At 36.9% G+C, this 27,468-nt stretch overlaps 1 protein-coding gene across 5 annotated transcripts; it reads right to left on the reverse strand.

The window, feature by feature from the left end:
- Positions 1-6,819: 6,819 nt before the first annotated feature.
- Positions 6,820-26,998, reverse strand: rrh (retinal pigment epithelium-derived rhodopsin homolog). Of its 5 annotated transcripts, none has more exons than XM_086093926.1 (8): positions 26,749-26,998; positions 18,829-19,019; positions 11,635-11,734; positions 11,364-11,517; positions 9,415-9,583; positions 8,980-9,141; positions 8,720-8,866; positions 6,820-7,096 (listed from the first exon to the last, which is right to left on the reverse strand). In XM_086093926.1, exons 1-7 carry the CDS (start codon positions 26,858-26,860, stop codon positions 8,756-8,758), a joined length of 999 nt encoding a protein of 332 aa, XP_085950052.1. In that variant the 5' UTR covers positions 26,861-26,998; the 3' UTR covers positions 6,820-7,096; positions 8,720-8,755. The 5 variants fall into 5 exon arrangements, with proteins under 5 accessions (XP_085950052.1, XP_085950049.1, XP_085950054.1 ...); XM_086093923.1 differs by having other exon boundaries at positions 8,963-9,141; XM_086093928.1 differs by having other exon boundaries at positions 6,820-8,866; positions 9,088-9,141.
- Positions 26,999-27,468: the final 470 nt, after the last annotated feature.

A 27,468-nucleotide genomic window follows, 5' to 3' on the forward strand; every position in this document is an offset into this window, starting at 1 on the left:
ACAGTAACCAGTGTATCAAGGATTCTCATTTGTTGGACTTCACAGTCACTTTGAAGCAGGTTTGATGTCACACCATGTGCCACCGTCTAGAGATGGATCAAGAAGTAGCTTTGATTGACTGCATGCTGGCATCTGTGCGAACAGAATGGTTGGGTCAGCATATTCAAACAATAAAAAATAATCATAGCTTCCTAGCTAGGTCATTATCAAAACACAGCCACTGACATTATACGTAATCAGTTAAATGTTTAGCTTTATCTTGTTAGCCAGAAAAAAAACGAAGATTTTGTCACATCTTAATATCAGAAATAGCGGTAATACTGATAGACACAGACATTGTTTATAAACATTCCCATTTGCATTATTTTTATTTGGCTTCAGTGTTGAAAACAAATGTGTATGTTTAAAAGTGTAAGAGCCTTTTATTTTAACCTTTATTTTAATCCTCCAGAGCCCGCCCTCTTCTTCTATGAGTACAAATCACGACGCTCTACAAGTACGAATCAGTTTTGCACCTTTTGTAGCGAGATAAATGGTGCAAAACTCACGTCACTGGACAGCAGCAGAAAAACCACTTGTGACTCCTAGTGGCGACTTCTTTGACTACAAGTTGTCATTTCTACAGGTACAAATTACAACTTTTACAGATACAAATTTACACTTTTTGTACAGATACAAAAAAAAATTGTACAGGTACAAATCATGACTTTTACAGGTACAAATTTGTTTTTACAGATACAAATTTGTTTTACACATACAATTTTTTTTTTACAGGTACAATTTTTTTTACAGGTACGAATCACGACTTTTACAGATACAAATGTAGACTTTTTTCTACAGGTACAATTTTTTTTTACAAGTTAGTTTTGCACCATATTTACCTCCATAGTTTTGATCGACACATAAACGCCGTGCGACGGTTTCTTCCATGACGTCACCCAAGCACCGCACGACGAAAATCGCAACCACGGGGAAAGAGAAAAACTTCAGGTGGTTGCGGTTTTTCTCTGCTTTTTATTTGATGTACTTGGCGTGGATGGATGTTTTGAGTGAGAGGCAGCGTTCAGATGACGAATTTGAAAAAGCAAGTCACGAGTTTCGATTGACACGCCTTGCGACAGTTTCTGTGACGTCACCAAAGCACGGCGCCATAGAAATCAGAACAACAACGAGGAAAGAGAAAAACTTGTGACGGTTGCCGTTTTTTTTCTGCTTTGATGTACTTGGCGTGGATGTATGGTTTGAGTGAGAGGAGACGGAGTCTAGATGAAGATTTTGAAAAGGCTAACACTAGAGTGGAACGAAAATAGGCAAAGGATTATTCAGAGAATTGTTTTGGTGGATGAGACTAAAGCCGAGAATGCAACAACATATGAAGGTAAGATAATTTTTTATACTAAAGAATTTTTAGCCAATCAGCACCAAAGCCCGATCGGGAGTTTATCGGGCCAGCGGAGTACCTACCCTCGAGTAGGATCACCGCTCATCCCCATAAGCAGGGCCGGCCCTAGGTGATTTGGTGCCCTAGGCAAAAGTGTAGATTTTAGCCCCCCACCCAGACAACGACAAGTAATACAAATAAATAGCACAAGTACAGTGCAGTACAATTTGTGCTGACATTATTAACTACAAAATGTTTTTAAACTATGTACAATATATTTGTGTAAGATATATATAAAAAGTAATAAAAATAATAAGTTCAATGACGGACACCCATTTTGTTAACAATTGACGGGAAACGTAAAAAAAATTACGAAAATTAATGCTATTTTGATGTTTATTTTTAATAGACAATTCTGATTGACTGACATACATGCCTCTACCCTGGGTCCGTTTTTCCTCCTCCTCTTTTCGCCGCTTTCTTTTTTTTTTTTTTGCTTTTTTTTTTTTAAAGAGCTCAGTATTGTTCATTCGGAAATGTCATCATCATTGCTCTTTATTTTTTTTTATTATTATTTTTTTTTTATATATATATTTTGTATATATAAATGTGTATATATATGTATGTATATATATATATATATATATACATACATATATATACACATTTGTTTTTTTGTATGTGGGTGAGTATGTGTATGTGCGTGCGTGCGTGTGTGCGTGCGTGCGTGTATTTGTTAGCTCACCAAAAACCTATTAGAAAAAATCCCATACCGTTCACCTAAACCGAACACCGCCGTCAGGAGACCCGAGGGGACCAAAGAAAACCAAGGAAGGTGAAATCCAGCACCGACCAGACACCACCCACCGGGCCACCCACCAGAATTCTTCCCCAACCCAAGAAACATCTAAATTCCAACAAATCCAAAAAAAAATTAAAAATCAGGGAGACCTCAAGAGACCGAAGGAGAGACTGAGGGAAGGAAGGAAGGACAGACGAAGCTGAGTGAGATCCACAGAAACCAGCCTCCACCGATTCAATGACCTGAGGAAGAAGCAGATTGTGTCTGAGTTTCGGTAGATGCTGGTGTGGTGGATCTGGCATGCATGAAAATCTCCACCAAAGAGGGGAGCCGTCGACCCCTGCCAGGACAGAGCAAGCGCAACACCTCAGGGCCCCCCAGGCCGCGGCAGCGCCAAAGGACGACCCCCGGGCCCCGGAGAGCAAACCCAGGAGCAGGAGCGCCCCCCCCCCCCACCCCAACACGGCCCGCGCCCCCGACCCAACGCAGCAGGACGGGGCACTGCAGGCCCGCCAGGCACCCCACCGGCCCCCAACCCCACACCAGGCTTTCTGAAATGAAAGAAATAATTTGAATTTTTTTTTTTTTAAGCCAAACGGTTTCACTTTTAATTTCAGCCTGGGGCAGGCTGTGCCTACCTTGCCTGATTTGTTTGAGGAACAAAGCTGGCTTTGCTTCCATCTGGATGGGGCCTGAGTCTGTTGTGTTTGTCCAGGTGGTGTGGGTGCATTGCCTATGCTATGTGTGGAAGTTCATGCGTCAATTCCTTCTTTTTTTTTTACTTGGAGATGAATTTTATTTTATTTTTCACACCACTTTATTATCTCTGTATAGGTGTCAAACTGCCCAGAGAATCACCAGAGAAGCTGCCGTCTGTTCAAGATACCAACAAGTGTGATAGTGTTAGTGGGTGCTAATGACAACTAAGGAAACATGGCTGGTGCACACACTGTAGAATAGTTACAAGCTATTTCTTGTGCTACAGCTTCTGAAGAGGAACACATAACTGTTCAAGCGGAGAGTACAGCCAGATCTCAGGGCAGTGAGATGGTCACTCCTTGTGTTTAGTAAGTTTTCTTAACCAGTCCACTGCACAAAGTTTAGGTTCATTCAGGTTGAGCTGTCCTTGACCAAAGAAATCTTTGGTCGACCAAAACAATGCTCTGAACAGCGATTAGTCGCCTAAAAGGGAGCGTGGTTGGCGATCACAAAACGTCAGAAAATTACAACTTTCACAAAACGTACAATTCTCAAACCTTTTTTCTTGTCACAGTAAAATTTTGAACATAGAAGAATACCTGAGAGTTTTAAAAAGGTATGCGAGTGCCTGTCAAGTGTCTGTAACGTTTTGCAACATTGAACGAAGCCTGGCAAACAAGCAACACTCGCTACGGGCGCATGCCCTCGCAATCCTGCGCCACTCAGTGACTACGGGTTAAGGTCAGAATGCCGGTTTGTGAAACAATCGAGGTAACACGTTTACATGCGTGGCGGACCGAGTTACTCTTGTTTACATGGTAATTTGTGCTCAACTGGGCAGTTTAAACTTATGCCCAAACTACTATTTTTAGAACAGAGCATGGGCGTAGCCAGTTGATTTTCGGACAAGAAACACAGGCAGGCGACTGAGGGAGTGTATTCGTATGAGGCAGAACTGACTCACTATTTCACCATAAATATACACCAAACCTCTGCTGTTGGTGTCTGCCGCGATGTGAACAGGCGATGTTGTGACCGGGATCAAATGAAGGGAGTTCCCAGACGAATGTCTCCGCTGGGGGTCAAGCATGTACAATCAAACGGCACGGATTTACGCGAAAAATGTCACCAAAGACACCTTTATGTGCTCTCTACATTTCATCGGTGGAAATGGGCCAGCAGCTGAAAATCCAGAACCAATCAATTGCAGGTATGTTTATCGTTTGCTTTCTCAGCGTCAGCGTTAGCTACTATACATCATCGTGTAAACCAGGCGTGTCAAACTCAAATACAGAGTAGGCCAAAATTTTAAACTGAACAAAGCCGCGGGCCAAGGTTGAACAAATTAACCTTTTAATAGGGACCCAGACAAGTTTTGCATTGAATATTGAACACGCAAGGCTTATATAGCTTTATACTGACATGCAAAATCGAGTTTCAAATAATAATAATAATAATAATAATAGTAAACATATCAATGACATATTAAATAAAACTTAAATAAAAATTGAATGTCTTTTTTCTATTTGCAGCCTTCTTTGGTAAATATCAAAATAAAGTTTTTCCACAGGCTAATAATATATTTGAAAATAAAATAACAATAATGAATGAATCAAACATTCAAGCCTTGAAGTAGCAATAGAAAGTGCATGAATAAAACGTTAATAATTGCTCAGTTTGCTACACTGATTTGCTTTACCACTGAATAAGGAACAAGCAACGCTTCTATAACATAAACAACAACAAAATCAACTTTCAAAAAACAAATAAAAAAACATCAATGATCAATTCTAATCCAAAAATCCCTCATAGTCCTCATGATCTTCTGTATCTGAAACAAACATGGCAAGTTCTCCATCAAACACGACAAGCTCCATCTCATTGTCATGGTTAGTCTTGTTGTGTGTCCTCGGAAATGATGCCGGCTTTTGCGTTTGCCCAGATAGACAGATTGTGGTGTAACTCCCACTGTGCTGCCTCCCAGTCTTGGTAAAGCTGTGTTCGCCAGCCTCCCGGAATGATAGCAAGCTCCGCGTTCATTTGCCAAACTTTATTTTTCACAGCGGCTGAGAGATGTGCGCGCATTGAGTCACAGAGATAAGGAAGGAAAGGTGATGCATGGGAGAGGAGGGGCTGGAGAACTTGCCACCAAGTTGACTCTTCTGTGCTCTCATGTCTGTCCTCAGTCAGGTCCGCTTTCTTGTATATAAACAATGTGTCGCAGGAAGTCTCTCCCACACAGTCAGTCAGATTTTGGACCTTGTTCCACACACAAGGCGCACCTCACTATTAGGTGCACCGTTGATTTTTGAGAAAATTTAAGACTTTAAAGTATGCCTTATAGTCGTGAAAATACAGTAGATTGTAATATCGTATATTTTATAGAGAGACTGAATCTAGCGCAAAACACTACCGGTAATCTGTAATGTATCATTTAAATATCTTGTTTGGCCTTCTTGCAAAAGTGTTTCTTCCAGTTAAAACTTGTGTGCATTGAATGCTAGGTGAATTCATCATTTGGAGTAGTGTTTTGTATCAGAATTTTTTTAATTCAGTTTTAGTCCAGTTTCAATTATGCTTGTTAGTTTTTAGCATAGTTAGTTAACTTTTAGTCTTTATTTTAGTCCAAGAAAACATAATTTGATTCGACTAGTTTTAGTCAACAAAAACTGTCAACGTTTTAGTCTAGTTTTAGTCAGGACAATCATTTTACCCCTGTAATTTTTTTTGTCAGCGGATAAGGTTGAACATGTTGAATCTAAAACTATTTCACATAAAATTTTCTCTCATCTCTTTGATGAAAAACAACTTCACACATAATTACAGTATATCAACAAGTAGCTACTATGGCTCCATGCTACGAGCTAGTGAATTAGCCAGCATTAGTTAGCGGTCGGATTAACATTATTGTTGTAACCTATTGACAGTTAGATGAATGTTATGTTATAACTAATTTACTTCTTTTTTTTTTAACCTTTCATCGTGAATCCACCTCCTACATGTCATGTTTCACTCGCTAGCTGCAGATTTGAAAGGGGGGTGTCACTGTGTATCCCATGACAGTGTCCCAACGAAATTAGCAGAGACAAGATTTTACAAAATCATATAACCTTAGTCTTGTTTTTGTTCATGAGTTCAAATTCAAATAGCTTTATTGTCATTGTACACAAGTTGCAATGACATTTGTTTAGGATGCCTTTACCCCGTGCGAAAGTGCAACATAAATAGTGCAAATAAAAACATTGAATGCCTAAAATAAATACATAAAATCGCAAGTTTAAAAGGTCACTGTGTAAAATGATCAAGATTCAAAATATAACACATTAAAAGAAAAATGCAGCAGCTTCCATCCTTCACTCACATCCTTCAATGTTGCAGTTTGTTATTATTGAAAAGCCTGATGGCCCAGGGATAAAAAGTGTTCCTGAGTCTGTTAGTCCATAGTCTGGAAGCTCTCACTCCCTCATTCGGCACATGTGGCTGTATACTGTATACTTGCCATGTGTTTTGTAGATGTGCAACATTTATAGCAAATCTTATGTTCTTTGAGGAATGCTTTCCTTTCCTCTATGGGTTTCTCCCGGAAAGCTCGACATTTACGTAGTAGGTGAGGTTTTTTGTGGATGGGGCACTGACGATCAGTGTTCTCAGCTCCAGTGTCGTGTTGTGTAGTAGAGACATCTGTTTTGTGGACTGAGATTTCCTTTTGTCTATGTGTGTTGGAAGTCTTGACCACCTTAGTAGTGGCTGCTTGTCTAGCAAAGTTAAAGCGAGGAGCATTCCTGATTTGAGCCTGGTGAAAAATTATGATAAGCTGACATTCATAATAAAAAAAAACACAACACAATGAAGGAGAGAAGACACCTTGTAGCTTTTCACAAGCTAGCGAGGAGAACGGGTAGAGGGTGTGCCTCAGTTACAACCTCCTACCGGTCTGAAGCACACTCTGTCGAGCCCTCTCTTTTTATTTCTTTAGGGCGGTCCCTGGTTACATGGGTGTTTCAACTATACAGGGAGGTGGGGGCACAAGCATAGTTGGAACACAGTGTACTTGTTTGTCAATGTGTGTGTGCATGTACGTGCTGAGTACATGTGTGGTCAAGTTTGCAATCATTTCTTAACAGACAACAGGCGTGTCTTTAGCGGACTGGCTCCTTTCATTCCGCTGGGTTGGATGTTCTTGTAGTCATCATGAGCCATCTCCTGTTAATCACCTGTTAGATACGACTACCTTAATATGCTATGTAGAAGCAGACCAAAGCATTCTTTATTGCAAGCAGAAGCAATTCTTCATTGCATGAGTCATTTTAGATAGGCTGTCCTAATCTGACTATGTGTGCGGAAGCAGAGCAAGCATTCTTCATTGCAAGCAGAAGCAATTCTTCATTGCAGCAAATAGTGAAGTGCTTATTCATGTGATAAATAATTGTACAGTTTTCCCAATAGCTACCTTTAATGTAACCATCCGCTGTCAAGCTAAAGGATCATCTGTTGTCAACATAAATAGTGTGATTAATCTGTATTAATACATGATTAACGTGATAATTGTTTGTGATTAACTAATTAGTTATCGCTTTAACTTTGACAGCTCTCCACTAAATGTAATGAATGTTAAATAATTAGACAATGATTATTGCACTTGGACTAAAGTCTGGTCCAACTGGGATTTGTACCACGTTCTAGGTCAGTGGTGGGCAAACTCGGTCCTTGAGGACCGGAGTCCTGCAAGTTGTGGATGTTTCCCTTCTCCAACACAGCTGGTATATGATCAGCTCATCAGCAAGCTCTGCATAAGCCTGATAATGATCCTGTTGATTGGAATCAGCTTGTGTTGGAAGAGGGAAACCTCAAAAACCTGCAGGACTCCTTGAGGACCAAGTTTGCCCACTGTTGTAGGTGGTGAAAGACATGTTCCTAACCATTGAGCTAAGTGACTTGTTCAAGCTCATGGCACTTTGCGTATTTAGGCTCTATTGAATAATGCAGTACAATGGTGAACTATTGATGAAGCTGAATGGGGATAGTATGCATTTATTAATTTGAATTTGGTGGGTGAGGCTTATATTCAGATGCGCTCAATAGTCTAGAATTTACAGTAGCCTGTTCTTGTCAATAGCCAGCAATGCCAGCCTTTTCAGAATACCTGTGAAGCTTATTCCGAGTCAAAAAGAAAATTCAATCTTTCTACTCTATTGCTGTCCATTGCCTTTTGCCCTGAACTCTACCACTATTGCACCTTTCTACCCCGACCAGCCTCAATGGAAAATCCCATGTCCGGCCTGTCTAAGTCAAGACCAAGACTTTTGGTAGTCCAGTTCAGGACAATACCAAAACCTTCAAACTGTGGTTATGAGACCGGTTTCAAGGTTTTACAATGCTATTTTTACATTTCTTTGGTGGTGTGTGGACTTTGGTGTTGATATCCCACTATGAGTTGTTTCAAAATCTGTGGCCTTACTTAATTTCTGACATTTACTAATGACAACATTAACTTCAAAACACTGAATGTCAGTTAGAGAATGCTAATCTTTCACAATTGTTAAAGAATGGATTAAATGTGCTCTCTAATTTAAACCGCAAACATGTTTATGTTTTTTTTTATTGAACATATAAACATGAATAAAACACAAAACACATTACAAGTATCAAATATAAGTTGAAGTAAAAAGAAAAACAAGAATAGGAAGAAAGAAAAGAGTTTATATGTTCAAAAGGCGAAGAAGGAAGTTAAAAACGTATCTAGTCCTACCCCTTAGACCCTTGTTAAAGAATGGATTAAATGCTAAGAAACACTGATAGTGATTTATTCTATGCCATTTATGTTAATGTGTACATGCCCTGAATTGTAGCTCTATGTTGTGAAACTGAAGCAGTCATCTCACTGGGCCAGATGTTGTTGAGAACTTGTCATGGGAACCTGAGTGTTGATGGTGATTCTTTGTCTGGTTTGACACCGGATCATCCCTATAATGGCTCTTCGGAATCTGCATGAAAAATGTCACGTTAACCCCCATGTAGTACATTATTGAAAACAAAAAATAAGGCAGATAGAGGGGGGGGGGGGGGGAAGAAACACTGACTTTTTGTTAGCAATTACATAAATGCAGGGGTTATAAAAGGTGGAGGACTTGGCAAAGAGAGGGGCGATGATAGCCATGGGTGCAGGAATTGTTCTGGGGTCACCAAAAGATGCCCAGAGACACACCATGGAGTATGGAGACCAGGCCACAAGGAACATTGCGATCATCACAATGGACATCTGCAAGCCAAAAGCAAAATAAGATAACTTAAACGTTTGCAAGTATTGACTTTATTTGTAGTGGTATTTAAACGCTGAATTGGCAGTAAAAAAAAAAAATTATGTTGTGGAGTCATAACTGACAAATATGAATATTTAAAATTTATATAATTCAGCTACTGAGAATTGTACAATAAAATTAAGTCCACAAAAGTTGCATGCTAACATAAATGTCATTACAATCATTACACACAGCAGATTTGGATGAAAGCAAGAAGTGAAGTCCTTTTCTACCTTTGTTACATCCATCTGATCCGACCAGTCAATATTAATGTTATCTAGGCAGTTGCTTGCTTTGTATCTGTTTACTGTGACCGACACATTGCAGTAGCAGTAAAACATGATGGACAGAGGGACAACAAAGTTGACGGCAATCACCGTCATAGTGTAAGAAATGAAGGATCTGTGAAAAAAAAAAAAAGAGAGTTAGTTTCTGCTTTTATTTTACTAAAGTAAATTGTTTCCAAGTGTATCCTTGTATAAAATCATCAGAGTACAGTGCATAAAATTGATAAACCAGAAATCTGCGATTTTGGGTTTGAATGACGACAGGACAGGCCTGTCACTCTGACATGAAGTCCTTTGAATGTTGAAATCTTACTTGCAAAATAGAGATGACTTTGTCTCAATTGGTAGTCATGGGTCTCAACGAACAAAGATCTCATGTGGGGTTCCGCAAGGATCCATACTTGGACCACTTATATTTATCTAAAAGCTGCCCCTTGCTCAGATATTGGAGCACTACAGTCGTGGTTCTCAACCTTATTTCAATTATGCACCCCAAGTGAAATATTGTTTTACCCACTAAGTGCAAAGCCTTTATGGATGGGAAATATATGTATCGATCATCTTTTAGTTGCTATTTAATAATTAAAAAGAAGACTGAACATTACCAACAGAGTGTTTTTGCATTTTGGATTTTTGTCGTTGTTGGTTCCAGGAAGAAAACTGCTGTGTCAAGCTTTTTTTTTTTTGCATGAACACTACATAATTAAAATATTTTAAAATCTCACTTACCCCCATTTGAGAACCCCTGCGAACATCTCTTATCATACACATACACAGTAAATTCTGTAGAGTAAATTTGTCTCTATTTTGGAGTAGGAGCAAATCGACTCAGTTTTAGAGTAATATTTACACTTGGAAGAGAGTAAAATAAAGAGTTGGGAATAAAATAAAAGTCACTCAAGGGTTGAGGAACGAACTCATGACCTTCAGCTGGGGAGACAGCCGATGTACTCCCTGAGCCACGCTAATATATACAGCTTTTATGGACATCAGTCAGCCTTTGTTCGTATCTGCGAATGTTCGTAACTCGGATGTTCGTAACTAGAGGACTACCTGTATATGGAAAAAGTTTTTAAATAGGCCATTCATTGGAGGTGCGCCTTATAATCCGATGCGCCTTATAGTGCGAAAAATACGGTGTGTGTGTGTGTGTGTATCTATCTATATATATATATATATATCTATATATATATATATATAGATATATATATATATATAGATAGATACACACACATATATATATATATCCATCCATTTTCTTAACTACTTGTCCTCACAAAGGTCGCGGGGGGTGCTGGAGCCTGTCCCAGCTGGCTTCGGGCAGTACACCCTGAACAGGTCAAAAGTTTAAAGTGAGAACATTTTTCATTTTAAGGGAAAACTATGTTGATTTTAAATTCCATGGTGTCAACAAATCAAAAAAAAGTTGGGACAAGGCCATTTTCACAACTGTGAAGCATCCCCGCTTCTTCTTACAACAGTCTTTATTTATTTATTTATTTATTTATTCATCAATTCTTCATGTTTTTTTTTTATTGTATTTTACTATTTTATTGACTGTTTTTTTTTTTTTATATATATATATAGATTTGATGTGTATGGTAGTGTGCGGATCTCAATGTGCACCACTTCGGAAACACTTGTTTATAAAATGTGCTATAGATATAAAGTGGATTGGATTGTATAAATTGTAGGCAAATCTCTTGGGGTAAAATTGAGGAAAATAATAATTATAAAGCACTGCATTGGCCCCAAAAGAGACCGGCTCAACGGGCATCTGCCCTGTATGCCAGATGGTCAGTCCAGCCCTGTCTGCACATGTTTGGCCGTATTAACCCGTTGTACTTTTGGGAGGGAGTAATAATATTTTTTAGTTCAAGCAGTCCTCAACTCACGCGTCATTCTGCCGCCAGTTAATGGTGCATGTAGCTCCAGTTGGGTCTGGGGCATAGCCAGCCCAGCCCACTATAGGCATGGTGGACCAGAACAAAGCATTAAGCCATGCTGCCAGAATAAGGAGATTGTATGAACGTGCCGTCATTTTCTGCCCTGAAGAGACAAAAGACAAACACATGCGCAAGGATTTCAAAGATTCTTGTGTCTTTGTAGAAAAGATTGTTGTTCACTGTACATACTGGAAATGTATAGTACAATATGATTGGATACCTATGTCAGGCCTGCAAATTGTGAGATGACGGTCTATGGCCACCACAGTCAACAGGCCGATGCTCGCCATGCCAAAGAAGATGTTGAGAGCTGCATAAATCTAGAAACAAAAACAATTTTATCAGTCTAAGATTATGTCCTTATAGCTGAGTTTCACTTTAAACTAGTATCAATTAGCTAATCACGGTGGAACAAGGAGAGTGGAAATAAAAGTAATAAATAAATAAATAAAATGCCCTCAGGCAATTCATAAGTCGTAAAGCTGCTCAATGTGGAAATTTGCCCAAAAATATATTTACAATGGCCTTTTTATTTGGCCATTTATGACTCAAACATCTTCTCGTTTGCAGATTAAACACCTTAGCTGTTGACAAAGAGTACTCCTGCAAGCCTCTGGCCAATAGTTTTAAGGCTGGATTCGGCTTTGAATTTCTCACGCTCTGTCTGCGGATGTGACGTCATGCGCGCATTGTTTACATGAAAAAGGGAGTGTGTAATTTCAGTTTTCAGCCACACAAGGCAGTAGTGATTCGAAATTTAATTTCTTGTATTGAGCAGCCTTAAGAAAATTACGAGACAACAGAGGTGGAAAATCCTGGTCCAGAAAGTCAAAACCCTGTCACAGTTTGGCTTAAGCCCCAAGTGCTAGCTAGCTAGCTCCCTAGCTAGCTCCCATGATGTTCTGTCAAGTTGCTGACCTGTGACTCCTGCATGATCTGTGACACACATGCACGGAAGATCGGCCATCTTGGATCGCTAACTACGGCAACCACACTAAAACAAAATACCTTTATATGCCTGCGCGATCGTAAAATAATGATACATGAAAAAAAAATCTAAATTGAATGAATTTAAAGTAACTAACAAAGTAGCTTTTAATCCTATACGTCTTAAAGATGAACATTTTACTTTTGACCCCATTACATTTCCAATGAGTCTGCTTTACAGTAAGTCTGCAGTGTGTGTGTTTTAAATGAACCCCCTCCTCAACCCACAATTTTATTTATTTATTTATTTATTCATTCATTCATTCATTCATGCTATTTTTCCCTCCGATTTTTATCATTGGAAGTCTTTCATGGGACGGGAGTGAAAATTCACTCCCCTGCCAACCTCTACCTCGAATCACTTCACATCAAGCACACACACACGCACACACGCACCCCCACACGCACGCACACACAAGATCGGGAATGGAACCTTGGTCAGGTGCTGTATTAAAAATATTTATAGGATGATCCGTTCAATGGATTGATTTCTACAATGATTCAGATTGATGTCCCACGCTGTTGTCAAATTTGGAATGAGCTATATAACCTCACTCGTCTGCCCGCGGCGCCCGATCTGTTTGCCTGCGCCTCCATCAAATGCACAAACATTGCAAGATGTGCGCTTCAAAAAGGACTTCCTTTTGGGCGATCTAAAATTAGTCTACTTTTTGTCAGCAAATTGGCGATGCACTGATTGGCCTGGCAGGTGCACTTTTTACGACCAGCGAAAAAGGCGCAGCGTTCACAAACACGCTGGGCTCACTTAGCAAGAAAAATTTGGCTTGCCGTTCAATGTTTGATATCCACTCCTACGGTCTAACTTAGGGACCGTCTACAAATGACATTCTCCAGGGTGACGTATCATCAAATCACCATAATTTTTTTTTATTCTGACTGCTGTAGTAACTGGCAATGATAAGCAACTACCTACGACAGCTCCAATATTTATCATATCTCTAATTTTGGACAATTTGGGGACATTTAAGGAACAAAATATATTCACCAAAAATCAACAAAAACACATTTTCTCATTCTGATTGCTGTAGTAGCTTGCCATGGCAAGCAACGAACTACTACAGCTCCAATATTTATCATATCTCTCATTATGGATAAGTTGGGGACATTCAGGGGACTGAAAAGACCATAAATTATCAAAAATATTCACCAAAAATCAACAAAAACACATTTTGTCATTTTGATTGCTGTAGTCAATAGCATTGGTATGCAACCAACTACTACAGCTCCAATATTTATCATATCTTTCATTATGGACAATTTGAGGAAATTTAAGGGACAAAAATGTTCCAAAATATTCACAAAAAATCAACAAAAACACACTTTCTTGTTCTGATTGCTGTAGTAGATAGCAATGGTATGCAACTAACTACTACATTTATATATTTCATTATGGACAAGTTTGGGACATTTAAGGGATTGAAAGGACCTTAAATTATAAAAAAAAATGAAAAAAAATATTCATCAAAAATCAACAAAAAACATATTTTGTCATTCTTATTGCTACTACATCACCAATAGTTATCATTTTTTTCATTATGAACAGGTTGGGGACATTTAAGGGACTAAAAGGACCATAAATGAAAAAAATATATATATATACACCAAAAATCAACAAAAACACAACTAACTACTACAGCTCCAATATTTATCATATCTTTCATTATGGACAATTTGAGAACATTTAAGGGACAAAAATGTTCCAAAATATTGACCAAAAATCAACAAAAACACATGTTGTCATTCTGTTTGCTGTAGTAGATAGCAATGGTATGCAACTAAGTACTACAGCTCCAAGGATACTATTAGTGGTATGGACCCAAGTGACAAGACGGCAAGACCAGGGAATTTCAGATGTCAATCTCAGAAATATTAACAATTGCTGAACATCATTTATACAAATATACATACAGTAAATACACGTATCTATATGCAAATGTCACATAGCCTTATTGTGCATTTTGATGGAACAGTGTCATCTGTCATTCCCAGACAACATGCATGGTACCATCATCTGCATTTCTCAATTCAATTTAAATTCTACATTTCCCATGCACTCGAGTGTGTCATGTTTTGGGTTCCGTATTCCTTGTGTGTCTCCCTTGGTCTTGTTTAAGTGTGATCCTGCCCTTCCTCGTGTGATCCGCTTGTGTCTTGCCCCAGGTGTGTCTTGTTGTGTCGTTAGTGTCTGTGTATTTAGTCTGCTGTCTCCCTTCTGTCTGTGTCGGTTCATTGTTTTTCCCCATGTGATGCTGCCTGTTTTTGCCTTGCCCCCCCCCCCCTTTTTTTTTTTCATGCTGCCCATTTTACCTTGTTGTTTTCCCCATGTTTTGGTTTCCCTGGAAATTTGGAAGCTCACTTTTGTTTTATAGAAATTAAAATCTTTTTTTTTGCTCCATCAACTGCATCCTTGCCTGGCTATTTTTCCTCCCTGCGACTGGGTCCTCCACCAAACCACTCCCTTCTTGACAGAGTGTAACTCATAGTTGATACTCACTCGAAGAATATGTGTATTTTGGCCTTGGGAGCCAAGAGGAACTTTCAGTCCACAGTAAGAGCAGATGTCTCGAAAAAAAAAAGTGTTAATAACATACAGATACTGACTTTTGAGAATAGATTTTACATGTAATTGATAAAGTGACTGATTTAAGTAAAACTATTTTCTTTTGTTAACATCAATTAGAATGTGCAACCGTATGTGTGGACATTACCTGTTGCATTTAGCATCTCCTCTGCCAACTGTTTTCTCAGACATGCTATGCTTTTTTGTTTTTTGTTTCAAAAAAACGTCGTTACTTTGTCTGTTACCTCCATGACACAGACTCCACAGCTGGTTCCATCTGATTGGTGTGAGGAATGGTAACAGTTTACATGCCAAGTTCAACTAATCCTTTCGCCCAAGTACATTGAACCTTGTCTTGAAATATTTCCTTTTTAAAATTATAACTGTTATCTGTAATTACAGTTAATGACTGATTTCTTTGAATACTTTCCGTATTCTTCCTTCAAATGGGAAGTCAAGTCAAATTTTGGTTTTATGCAGCTCCACTAGCTGAAAGACAGCAATCAGTTTAACATTGTGCTTATGCAATATGAGTTAAGCAACATAATCTACCAGTTTTTATTCATCTCAGGGGGTGGCCATTTTGCCACTTGCTGTCGACTGAAAATGCATCACAGTGCCTAAAAGCTCAGCTTGCAAACATCAAATGACCAAAACCAGAAAACAGGTGACCATTTCTAGCTACTACAGTAACCAGAAGGAGAAAATGTGTTTATGTAGATTTTTGGTGAATTTAAAAAACATTTTTTTGGTCCTTTTGTCCTTTAAATGTCCTCAAATTGTCCGTAATTAAAGATATGATAAATATTGGAGCTGTAGTAGTTATTTGCATCCCATTGTTATCCCCTACAGCAGTCAAAATGACAAAATTAGTTTTTGTTGATTTTTGGTGAATATTTTGGAACATTTTTGTCCCTTAAATGTCCTCAAATTGTCCATAATGAAATATATGATAAATATTGTAGCTGTAGTAGTTAGTTGCATACAAATGCTATTTACTACAGCAATCAAAATGAGAAAATTGTTTTTTGTTGATTTTTGGTGAATATTTTTGATCATTTGTGGTCCTTTTAGTCCCTTGAATGTCCCCGACTTGTCCATAATGAGATATGATAAATATTGGAGCTGTAGTAGTTCATTGATTGCCATGGCAAGCTACTACAGCAATCAGAATGAGCAAATGTGTTTTTATTTATTTGTTGTGAATATTTTGGAACGTTGGTCATTTTTGTCCCTTAAATGCCCCCAAATTGTCCAAAATAAATATTGGAGCTTTAGTAGATAGTTGCTTATCATTGCCAGTTACTACAGCAGTCAGAATAAAAATTTTTTTATATATATATATATATATATATATATATATATATATATATATATATATATTATATACATATATAACCTTTATGGTGATTTGATGATGTCACCCTGGATAATGCAATTTGTAGATAGTAGGCAGTAGTAGTGAATATCAAACATGGAACGTCGAGCCAACTTTTTCATGCTGACTCACTTGCCCCAGCACGAAAATTGAGATGCGCCTGCTAAGGCTGAGGGCAATCTGCTTTCTTTTTGCCAGATGCGGTAGAGGTGCAGCAGCTGTGTTCGCCGGAAATCCCAGAAAGGCACACCGTCCCCTAACAGTTTTGTGTTGCGTTAACAGAACAATTTACTTAAATTATATTTTCAGAAGTTTCAATTTTTAAGTGTTTTAATGTTTGTATAATGTTCTTTAAAAATATATGTTCATCTTTAGTTTTTATTTAGTATTTTTGACAATTTTTTGGAAAAGTTATAAAATTATTTATTTGTTATTTATAGTAATGTTGACAATAAATGTACTTTTTTTTTAATGTCTAATTCTTGATTGAAAATCCAGTCATGACTGTGATTAAATATTTTATTAGATTTAATATTTTATTTGATTGTAATAATTACAATTAATTAATAATTTAGGGATGTCCTGGCAACCAAATTTAGACTTTTTGGTTCCCTTTTCAACTAAATTTAGACTGTAAACTAAACTAAAAAGTTTTAATTGGGACCAAATTATGGCACTTGAAGATGTGGAGGGGTGCTGCAAAGCAATGCATGCAGTAATCACACCACTAGCGGACAAATTTACAATTCAAATAAAGAGTAAAGGAAAAGAACATACTTTGCCTTAGCTTAATAAAGATATAAGAAAACTTATGAAGAAGCGAGATTTGGCTCTGATCAAGTCTCTTCAGTCAAATCTAATTAATGATCATCAATCATTCAAAAGTCTAAGAAACAAAGTAATACAGGAACACAGGAAAGCTGAAGCTTTGTATTATACTAACCTCATAAGTAATGCAAAAGGCAACAGTAATTCCTTATAGAAACACTTTAATAATTGGACTAATAAATCAACAAAGTCAAAAACAATTAGGGAACTTACCATAAATGGCAAAAGTGTTAATGGTTCTGCCACCATGGCAAATAAATGTAACACTTACATTATACAGTCTGTGAAAGAAATAACAAAACATTTTGAGGAAATTGAAACAGGAGGCAGATCACCACATCTGCCTTCTACTGATTTCTTAAATTTCGTAAATGAGTTAGAAGTCACTCCGATCATAAAAAACGGACTAATTCCAAATCAAATGATATCTATAACACGAATTGTTGTTTGCTTAATCGTTGCTGTATAGTGTTAGTAAAACCATTGCCTTACCTTGTCAATTTATCTATAAGAAAATGCAAGTTTCCTAATGACTGGAAGAAAGCAGTAATCATACAAATTCTTAAATCAGGAGGCCAGGAATACATGTGCAACTACCAGCCGATAACAATTTTACCTGTACTATCTAAAATAATTGAAAAGGCAGTATAGCTGCACAACTCGTTAATTATTTGGAAAACAAACATCTCCTCCACCCTCAGCAGTTGGATTTAGAACTGGATACTCAACTGAAATGGCAAACTGCTATTTTGTTGAAAACATAAAAAAATCATTGGACAAGGGTGAGGTAGTGGGGGCTGCATTCCTTGATCTTAAAAAAACAGCAGTTAACCACTGCTTGCCTTTAGCCAAAATGCCGTCTTTAACATCTCCGAAAGCAGTAGAATGGCTTGCGTGAAAGTTGCTCAGGAGAAATCTTACCTCAGGGCTCTGTTCTGGGGCCTTACAAAAGTAATAATTCACAAAACAAATATGTCAATTGCAAGTAAATAAAAAAATAAACATTTGCAAACAACGTGTTACACTATGATAATGGCCAAACATTTTTCTAAAGACAATAAAAACAAACTCTCACAGTAAACTATAAATACAGTAGGCTATGTGGCAAAATATTTTCTATTCGTTCAAGATATGCTTGGGTACAGAACTGTTTTGATTAAAATGTAAAAAATTAACATAAACAAACATGCACCTGTCCTGTACCTTTTGCAATGTATTTTTCATTTGACGTGTGAACGTGTTTTGACCTATGTGGTTGCCATAGTTAACGATTCAAGATGGCCGATCTTCTGCGCATGTGCGTCACAGATCGTGCCTTGACATGCTCGTTTACCTGCTAGGGAGCTAGCTAGCTAGCTAGCTAGCTAGCATCAATGGCTAAAGCCAAACTGTGGCAGGGTTTTTACTTTCTGGACCTGGATTTGCCACCTCTGCTAGACAACTTGTAAAATAACACAATAATAATTATACAATGCTTGCTAAAACTTTCTCAATAATATTCATCTCACGAGGTTTGAGAAATGACTAAATGGTTCAGTGGACACCATTAAACAAATAATGGATTGGATGGAAGATGTCACAGAACTCACACGTTCAGCATCTACAATATGTCCTCTTGAAAGTTCATATATGTCACCCACCTGACAACCAATGTAGCCAAATTTCCAACTCCCGTGGATGTCGGAAGCAGCAGACATTGGGTAACCAATGCCTGCCACCCCAATGTCAGTAAAGGCTAAGTTGATGATAATAAAATTGGTAGCAGTGCGGAGCTCCTTAAACTTTACAAACATTAGAAGAACGACAATGTTGCTCAATAGACTGATGATACCTGCAGAGGAAAGGGTGAGAAACAAAAAACACACAGTTAGGAATGAAGAAATGTCAAATGCATTTCTTGAATAGATACAGTTTCGAACATTATCAGAGGAAAACAAAAGGAGACTTAACAGTCCACTCACAATCAACAAAATATCAGAAGCTATAGATAGTATGAATAGTGGCAAGTCACCAGGAATTAACGGAATTTCAGTCGAGTTCTATTAAAAGTTTAAACAAAAATTGATACAACCATTGTTGGATATGTTTAATGAATCGTTTGAGATGGGGATCCTCGCTAAGACATTAAGATTAGCTGCAATTACTCTTATTCTGAAGCCCAATAAACCACCAACAGAGTGCTCTTCGTACAGGGGTATTAGTCTTTTGGGATGTGACATAAAAATATTATGTAAGGCCCTTGCGAAAAGGCTAAAAAATATATATGCCGAGTTTGTTAGGTGATGACCAGCAAGGCTTTATTAAATGAAGACAAGGTTATCACAATATCAGACGAGTCTTAAACATATTATATGAGAGACAACACAAAAAATACGGCAATGCTGGCAGTGGATGCATGTCAAGCCTTTGACAGAATAGAATGGAATTATCTTTTAAAACTCCTTCTAAAGTATGGATTTGGAGAAAATATTGTTCAGTGGATTACATTGTTGTACACGAATCCTACTGCACAAATTCTCACCAATAATAATATTTCGGAACCCTTTGTCTAACAACGTTCAACTAGGCAGGGATGTCCCCTGTCACCATTGCTGTTTACACTAGCTTTGGAACCATTGGCAGTGATGGTTAGAACCCAATAAGGAATTTCTGGTGTCAATATTGGAGCAGAAAAACATCTTATTTCACTGTTTGCAGACGATATAATTTTGTTTTTGACTGATCTTAACAACACCCTTCCTAATTTGATGAATCTTATTGAGGAATTTGGCGAATTATCAGGTTTTAAAATGAATAATACAAAATCAGTGCGTATGTTTGTGAATTAACAAGACAGACAGAATTTAACTTTGAACACTAATTTCAATTTATATATTTATTTATTATTATTATTTTATATATATATAATATTTAAGAGTTAAAATTACTCCTGATATAAACAAAATAGTTCCTGCAAACTATAACCCCTGGTAGAAGAGGTCACAGAATTGCTGAACCGATGTTCTAACTTACCTATTTCCATGACGGAGAGTGAATAATTTTACCAAAATGTCTGTATTATTTTCAGACACTTCTTTTACCTTCATCATCTTCCTTTTTTGATAACTTAAATAAGGTATTTAGACAGTTCATCTGCAAAAATAGAAAAGCAAGATTACGTCTTAAATAATTATACATACCTTATGAAAGAGGCGGTCTCTGTCACACTGCGGTGAGGTTGTCTCGTCTGGGCTTTTACTGTCTTGTCATTTCCTGTTTTATCTTGAAAATTCTGACTCTCCTTTTTTTTCAGGTCACTTGCCCTTCCTCATGTGGTGTCAGTGTCAAGCCTGATTCCTGATTGTGTCCACCTGTTTCCCATTTCTCTCATGTGTTAAATGGTCGGCGTCTTGTCTTGTGCCAAAGTGTTTTTGTCAGAGTCACTCTAGCCAGTCACAGTTATAGTCCTCAGCCTTGTTGTCCTGTCTTCTGTGTGAACTTTTGTTTGTAACTTTGTATAGCCACAGTATAGTTTTAGTTTAGGAGTGATTTTGTTGTGTTTTTAGATTAGACATCCTCCATTTTGGAGCGCCTTTAGTTTAACATTTTATAGCCTTTGTTTTTCCCTCTAAACGAGGAGTTTTATGTTTAATAAATATCTGCCTTGGCGGCAAAATCCTATCTCTGCGCCTGAGTCCTAAATCTGCCACGCCTTGTCAGTCTCTAAATCCCAAATTTAAAGTGGTAGTACATGGCAGCACAGCTGGTATCTACTTCTCATTACTTTGACAGGAAAAAAACACCACCATCTTGGGTTAATATTAAACAGTCTATTTCAGAATTGCCAATATGCAATTATCTTTATTCTATGCGTTTGCAGAAATTGAAGAAACAAACTAAAAATCCCTTCCTGAGGAATACTATTATTATATGGCACACAACACATGCACATGTGTGTACTGCCTTGAATGAGTCTCAGTTTATTTACTCCTTATGGCTTAATGATCGGTTTATACCTGGCACAGAGGATGGAGGATTTAAATTGTGGAAAACGAAAGGTATCCATGCAATTAAAGATCTGTACAATAATGGAGAATTGCTCTCATTCAATGATTTATCTGAAAAATATCAAATTCCTCAAAAATATTTTCATAACTATCTGCAAGTTAGGAATTTTTTATCATCAATGTTTAAGTGAATTAATCATTTACTGACATTAACATCAATTGAGAAGTGGGAGCACAGGAAGTGAAAGGCCCAAATTTTATAATCTGATTATGACAAACTCCAAGGACTCTGCCATAGATAAACTTGATGCATGGAGAAGAGATTTGCATGATGACATAGAGGAATCGGATTTGAATAGGGCTTGCTTGAAAGCGCAAACGCAAACATCGAAGACAAGATTAAAATTATTGCAATACAAGTGGTTAACAAGAGTTTATATGACCCCTGAAAAACTTAATATTATGTCAGGCAATATCCCTGATACATGTATTAAGTGCCAAGAATATAAATTAACTCTTGTTCACTGTATGTGGGACTGTTTAAAGATAAAACAATTCTGGAATAATGTAATTAATGCTATGTCAGAAATATTTAAAACCAAAATACCATTGTGCCCTAAGCTTTGTATGCTAGGGATTTATCCTAAGCACTTTATATGTGCTAAGAAGGAGGTGAAAGTGTTGGATTTTGGACTGTTGCATGCAGGAAGAACTATTGCCTTTAACTGGAAGAATATAGAAGCGCCTTCTTTGAAACAATGGAGAAAGGAACTGTCGGAGTGTTGGACTGGAAAGACTGATGACGTATATTGGCAATGGTAATTAAAGAGACTTTGAACAATTTTGAGAACCATATATTACTATCATTTCATCTGAAAAATAGGGACAAGATGTTATGTTTTGGTTTTGAAGGGGTTGGATTTTGTTTATTATGGGTGTGTTTGTTGTTTTTAGTGTCTGTGGTTGGTGTTTATCATGTGTTCCTGCTTTCTCCCCTTGTCTCATTATGTCTGATCACGTCCACCTGTGTGTTTCTTCCCTTCACAGTGTGTCTGGCCAATCGGTGTTCCCCAAGTGTGTATCATTAGTGTTGGTGTATTTAGTCTGTTGTGTTTGTCCAGTCTGTGTTGGTCCATTGTCGTTTCCAAGTTTCTACCATGTCTTGCCAGTTCCTCGTCATGCTACTTGAGTTTGCTTCGATTTAGGACTTTATTGTTTTTGTTGTTTCCTGTCGGCACGTTGTGCACCACATTGTTTTTGTTCAATTAATAAAACTATTTTGTTTTGGAGGGTATTTTATGTTTCGGTTTTGTAGGGGTTGGATTTAGTTTATTATGGGTGTGTTTGTTGTTGTTGTTTTTTTTGTCTGTGGTTGTTTTTTGTCATGTGTTCCTGATTTCTCCCCTTATCTCATTATGTCTGATCACGTCCTCCTGTGTTTCTTCCCTTCAGTGTTTATGACCAATCGGTGCCATCAGCCTATTGTGTTCCCCATGTGTGTCTCATTAGTGTTGGTGTATTTAGTCGGTTGTGTTTGTCCAGTCTGTGTCGGTCCATTGTCGTTTCTCCCATGTCTTGCGACTTGAGTTTGCATCGTTTTAGGACTTTTTTTGTTTCCTATTGGCACGTTGTGCATCACATTGTTTTTGTTTAATTAATAAAACCATTTTGTTTTGGACTTTACCTCACGACACTTGAATCACTTTTATTTATGGTCCTATTTTTGTTGTTGTAAATGTGTATGCGAAGATGTAGCTATTGTTTGTGGAAATGTTGAAAATCGTTCCAGAGGAGAACTGAATAAGCATTTTGAATTTATTATGGGAACTAATTGTTCCCAAAGTCTCAATGGAAATTAATGGGGAATGTTCGGTTTAAAAACCTAGAATTGTGTGAATTGTGGAATTTTTTTGTGCAAGTGTAATATATCACATTGACTCGCGTGTGTGTGTTAATGACATGTTGAAACTGGAATGGTGAGAATTACTCGAGAAAAGGAGAAGCGAATAATGTTGAAGGAACACAGGTTGGTAATTTTATTGGAGAAAAATGAGCAATATGTTGGTGAATGTGGGATTTTTGCTGTGCGGCAATTGTGGGAATGTTGAAAATGTATTCCAAAGTGAAGTGAACTAGCTGAACATTTTGAATTTTGAATGGGAGCAGATTGTTGAATGTCACATTGGGTTACATTTTTTTATATTATGGGAACACTGGTAATGTTTGGAATTGGAAGAACAGTCAAGGCGTGAATTTTTGGAATATGTAAATGTTGGAATGACTTGTGGTAGGGATAAGATGAACAGTTTAAATGGATACTTGACTCATTGAGCCATTTTTAAGAGTAAGAAGATAATATTTTGTCTGTAATTAATGTGATAACTCCATTATTTTTTATGAACAATTAATACCTTTAAAAACTAAGTTTGCCGCTTGCTGTCGACTGTAGATGTGTGCTGAGGAAAAAGGTAACAACCAATAATGGCTTCATGATTGCCTCCCTGACAGAGTTGTAAATTTGTTTGAATTGTAAATTGACTGCTTGGTTTTGTTTGTGCATTGTTTGATGTATGTTGTTTGTTGAATAAAAATAAAAAGTATTAAAGGTGCATTGTGCAGTTTAAAAAGGTAATATTAAAGCTTTTTCTACATCATGCATGCTCTACCAATGCCCAGATGAGTACGTAGAGCCCTGACTATTTTACAGTTTTTATCTTCCCTTTAAAGTAGAGTGTGGACCCGCACACATCGCAGTTTCTTTGGGGAGGGGCAGAGTTTTTCTTACCTCATTTGAAGTCATGTCTTCGTTTGTCAACTGTGACTGTCGCTTTAAGATCGTGCACATACTTGCATGCACACCATGAACGAGCCTGACACTGCAGTTACGCTTTGGGCCAGAGGTGGCAGTCGCGAGTAAAAAAGTGACAAACTGCACAAAGATCCTTTAAAAAAAAAAAAGTTAAAATAACATTTTTTTTTAAGTATCCCCCCTCCCCAAAAAAACCTAAAACTAAAACAAAAAACAATAATAATAAAAAAACAACGACCAATCATAGCTCAGTTTGCTGACCAAACCCAGAAAACAGGTGAGCCGTGACTGGTTGTTACCTATTTCCTAAGCACAGGTGATGTCATCTTCTGTTGACAGGAAGTGGAAAAATGTGTTTTTAAAGGTATTATTGTACATGAAAAAGAATGAAGTTATCACATTAATTCTGGACAAAATATTAACTTTTTACTGCTGAAAATGGTTCAACAAGTCAAATATCCCGGAACAGTTTGAATCAGTCCAAAAAAAGAATTAGAAATTAGAAGAGCAAAAACTAATAATTTTGGTGTTTTATTTAGAAATTTTGAAAAATAAATGCAGTAGGAAAAAGCTCAACAGTTGACGTTGGAATGGTATGAATCAGCACAAAAAATGTAGAAATTAGAGGAGAAAAAAATCTTAATCTTTTGCTTTTATTTAAAAATAATAATAATAATTGAGGGTGGGGGGGGTTGCAAGAGGGATGAGCTGAATAGTTTTAAGTTGGATTGGGTTGTTTATTTTGAAATTTTGAAAAATAATTGCGGTATGTATAAACTCCATAGATTAAGTTGGAATAGTTTGAATCGGCACCCCAAAAATGAGAAAAAATATAGGATTTTTCGTTTTTTGCATTTATTAGGAAATTTTGAAGAAAATAATTGCGGTAGTGATAAGGTGAACAGTTTAAAATTGGAATGGTTTAATCAGTTTAAAAAAAAAATTGACATTAGAGGAGAAAAAATAATGATTGGAATTTATTTTGAAAAAAATTGATGAGCTGAATAGTTTAAAGTTGGAACTGTTTGATTTGGTCAAAAAATGTAAAAGCTAGAGAAAAAACAAAATAGACATTTTGAACAATAATTAAGGGTGTCATAATTTTTCAATCAATTATTTATATTATTAGTAGACTTTACACCAATCTATTCGCCTGGATCATGATCGGCCGATATTTTGCACTGTTATGCAAAATAGGTGATTGGCTGTAATGTCCTAATTTGCCTGATCAATCAATGATGTCATTGATCAGCTCAGCGAAATAAGACATTGCATGGTATTCAATGTTTATCAGTGTGGGTTTTTTAAAAATATTTTTTAGTTTATTTATTTAAAAAAAAAAAAATCGTTAACCGAGGTGTACCGCCAATTTTGTGTATTCCATTATTTTTAAGCGAACATAAACAGGTAACATTCACTTACACGTTGCTGTATCAGAAAATGGTGTCAGTGGAATTCTGTTATGGGAATTCAGGAGACAAATTACCATGGAATTATCATTTTAAATGTATATTTAAGTATATATTCAACAAACTGTAGTACTGTAGTATTATTGAACAGATTTTCCTTTACTTGGCGAATGGTACTTCATTTACTGAATATAGCACTTCTCCATCTACAAGGCCCTCAAAGTACTTTACATTTTGACTACTCATTCACCTACTGATGACGCAGCATCAGGAGCAAGTGGGGGTTGAGTATCTTGCTCAAGGATACTTTGACACAGTCACAATGGCCTGAGAATGAAACCGACAACCTCAGTGTTGTAAAGCAAAAATCTCAAACACGAGTGAAAAAAGAAAGCTGAATTGACAAGTTTTTGCTCAAATCTAATTATTATTCAAAAATGAATCACATTATTATCACTGAACAAAAAAAAATTAAAATATTAAAAAAATATTAAAATGTATTATTATTATTATTATTATTATTATTATTGTTATTATTATATTATTATTATTATTATTTACATTTATAAAAAATGTACTAACAGTATGAAGAACATACCCAAATTACACAAAAAGTACGGAAGCGTAATGCAATAACTTAAAACTTAAAACTATTTTTCTGGGGAGTATTGATTTTGTCGTTGTGTATTTTTTGTATTTAATTTTCTGTTTCTCTGAACATATTTTTTTCTGTTTTTCTACCAATTGTTTTCTGTTATAAAAATATTCATAAAAACGGAGGAAATCACTTAGTAAAAAAAATATTCCGAAAAACAGGGGGAAAGAATATTTTTTTAAAACTGAAAAAATTCTTCTGAAAAACAGAGCACCAGTTTCTGTTTTTCTGGGTATTTGATTGATTGATTTATTTTTAACCTCTGAGCTCCAAGTGATATAGTTGAGGGTACGTTAGAGGTATGCTGGAAAGTCTTAACGTTTCTGCAGCAAGTCACTTGGAGTTCAAAGGTAAAAAAAATATTTAAAAAATACTCAGAAAAACACAGCACCAGCTTTTGTTTTTCTGAGCAATATTTTTCAGTTTTTTGAATAAATTTCCCCCCGTTTTTCGGAGTAATGTTTTCTCCTGTTTTTTTGAATACTTTCCCCTGTTTTTCTGATTTCAAATTTTTTTTTAACTGAAAAAAGTAACGTTAACCAGAACTTTTTTTTTAATACACAAAAAAAACACAGCTCCCCCACCCACCACCCCCAAAAAAGAGTCAGAAAAAGTAGTTTTTTTCCTCCAAGTTAATGCAATACGCTTCCTTACAAAAGTACTCAGCCAATTTCTAAAGTAAACAGTTTGTTCTTGCTTACCTGCTGTTATAAGATATGCAGCCACTATGTTGTGTTCAAGTTGAGAAAATGAACTTTTTCCTCCATAAGGTATATCGTCACTTGAAACGTTGAGTTCAGTGTCAATTCCCATTCTAGCAAATGCCACTCAAAAAGTAAAGGCAAGTAACAACAAAATAATTTTTAAATAAAATTCTGAAGAGTTCCCTAAATTTCACAATGTTGGTCTTCTTGTCTGCTTGTTGTATTGCAATAGGTGGGAGGTCCATGTACAAGGATGAGGCAGAGAGGATTATTACATACCACTGTTCCTTTTGTTGCCAAGTAACGGGAAGCAGTCTGTGCGTAACATGGGCAGCAGGGTTCTGCTTGAGACGATTACAGCTCACGTGGAATTTTCTTGCAAACGAGGCCTTAGCCATGAACTTTGCCATTACGAAATAAATGCAAAACACTCTTTTTAAAGTATACATACTACAACACGACGATATACAATTGATTCAGATACACCCAACTTTTATCATATAGATAAGGATGTTCTAATGGACAGACCACAGCAGGTGTTTTTAAACGTTTTTAGAACCAGTAAACAGGGATTCCACGAGGTTACGTTTTTCTTTTCCCCCCTTCTTTTGAGAGCTCAGTATTATTCATTTGGCAGCCTTCCCGAGACAACATATCATCATCGTTTGTGCGAGTATGTGTGTGTGCTTTTGTCTTTGCTACATTGTGGGGGCCCAT

Source organism: Leptonotus elevatus, chromosome 14, assembly GCF_054856555.1.
Source record: "Leptonotus elevatus isolate MCC_2025b chromosome 14, RoL_Lele_1.0, whole genome shotgun sequence".
Taxonomy (NCBI): Eukaryota; Metazoa; Chordata; class Actinopteri; order Syngnathiformes; family Syngnathidae; genus Leptonotus; species Leptonotus elevatus.

Bases quoted from the DNA above. Each gene is read 5' to 3' on its own strand.
- rrh (XM_086093923.1), bottom strand. From the start codon at position 26,860: ATGGGAATTGACACTGAACTCAACGTTTCAAGTGACGATATACCTTAT. The intron at 11,518-11,634 runs GTATCCAATCAT...TTGTCTCTTCAG, and splicing joins AATTTGCAGGCCTGACATAG to GGCAGAAAATGACGGCACGT. The intron at 9,584-11,363 runs GTGAGTTGAGGA...TTTTTTTCACAG, and splicing joins AACTGGCGGCAGAATGACGC to ATCCTTCATTTCTTACACTA.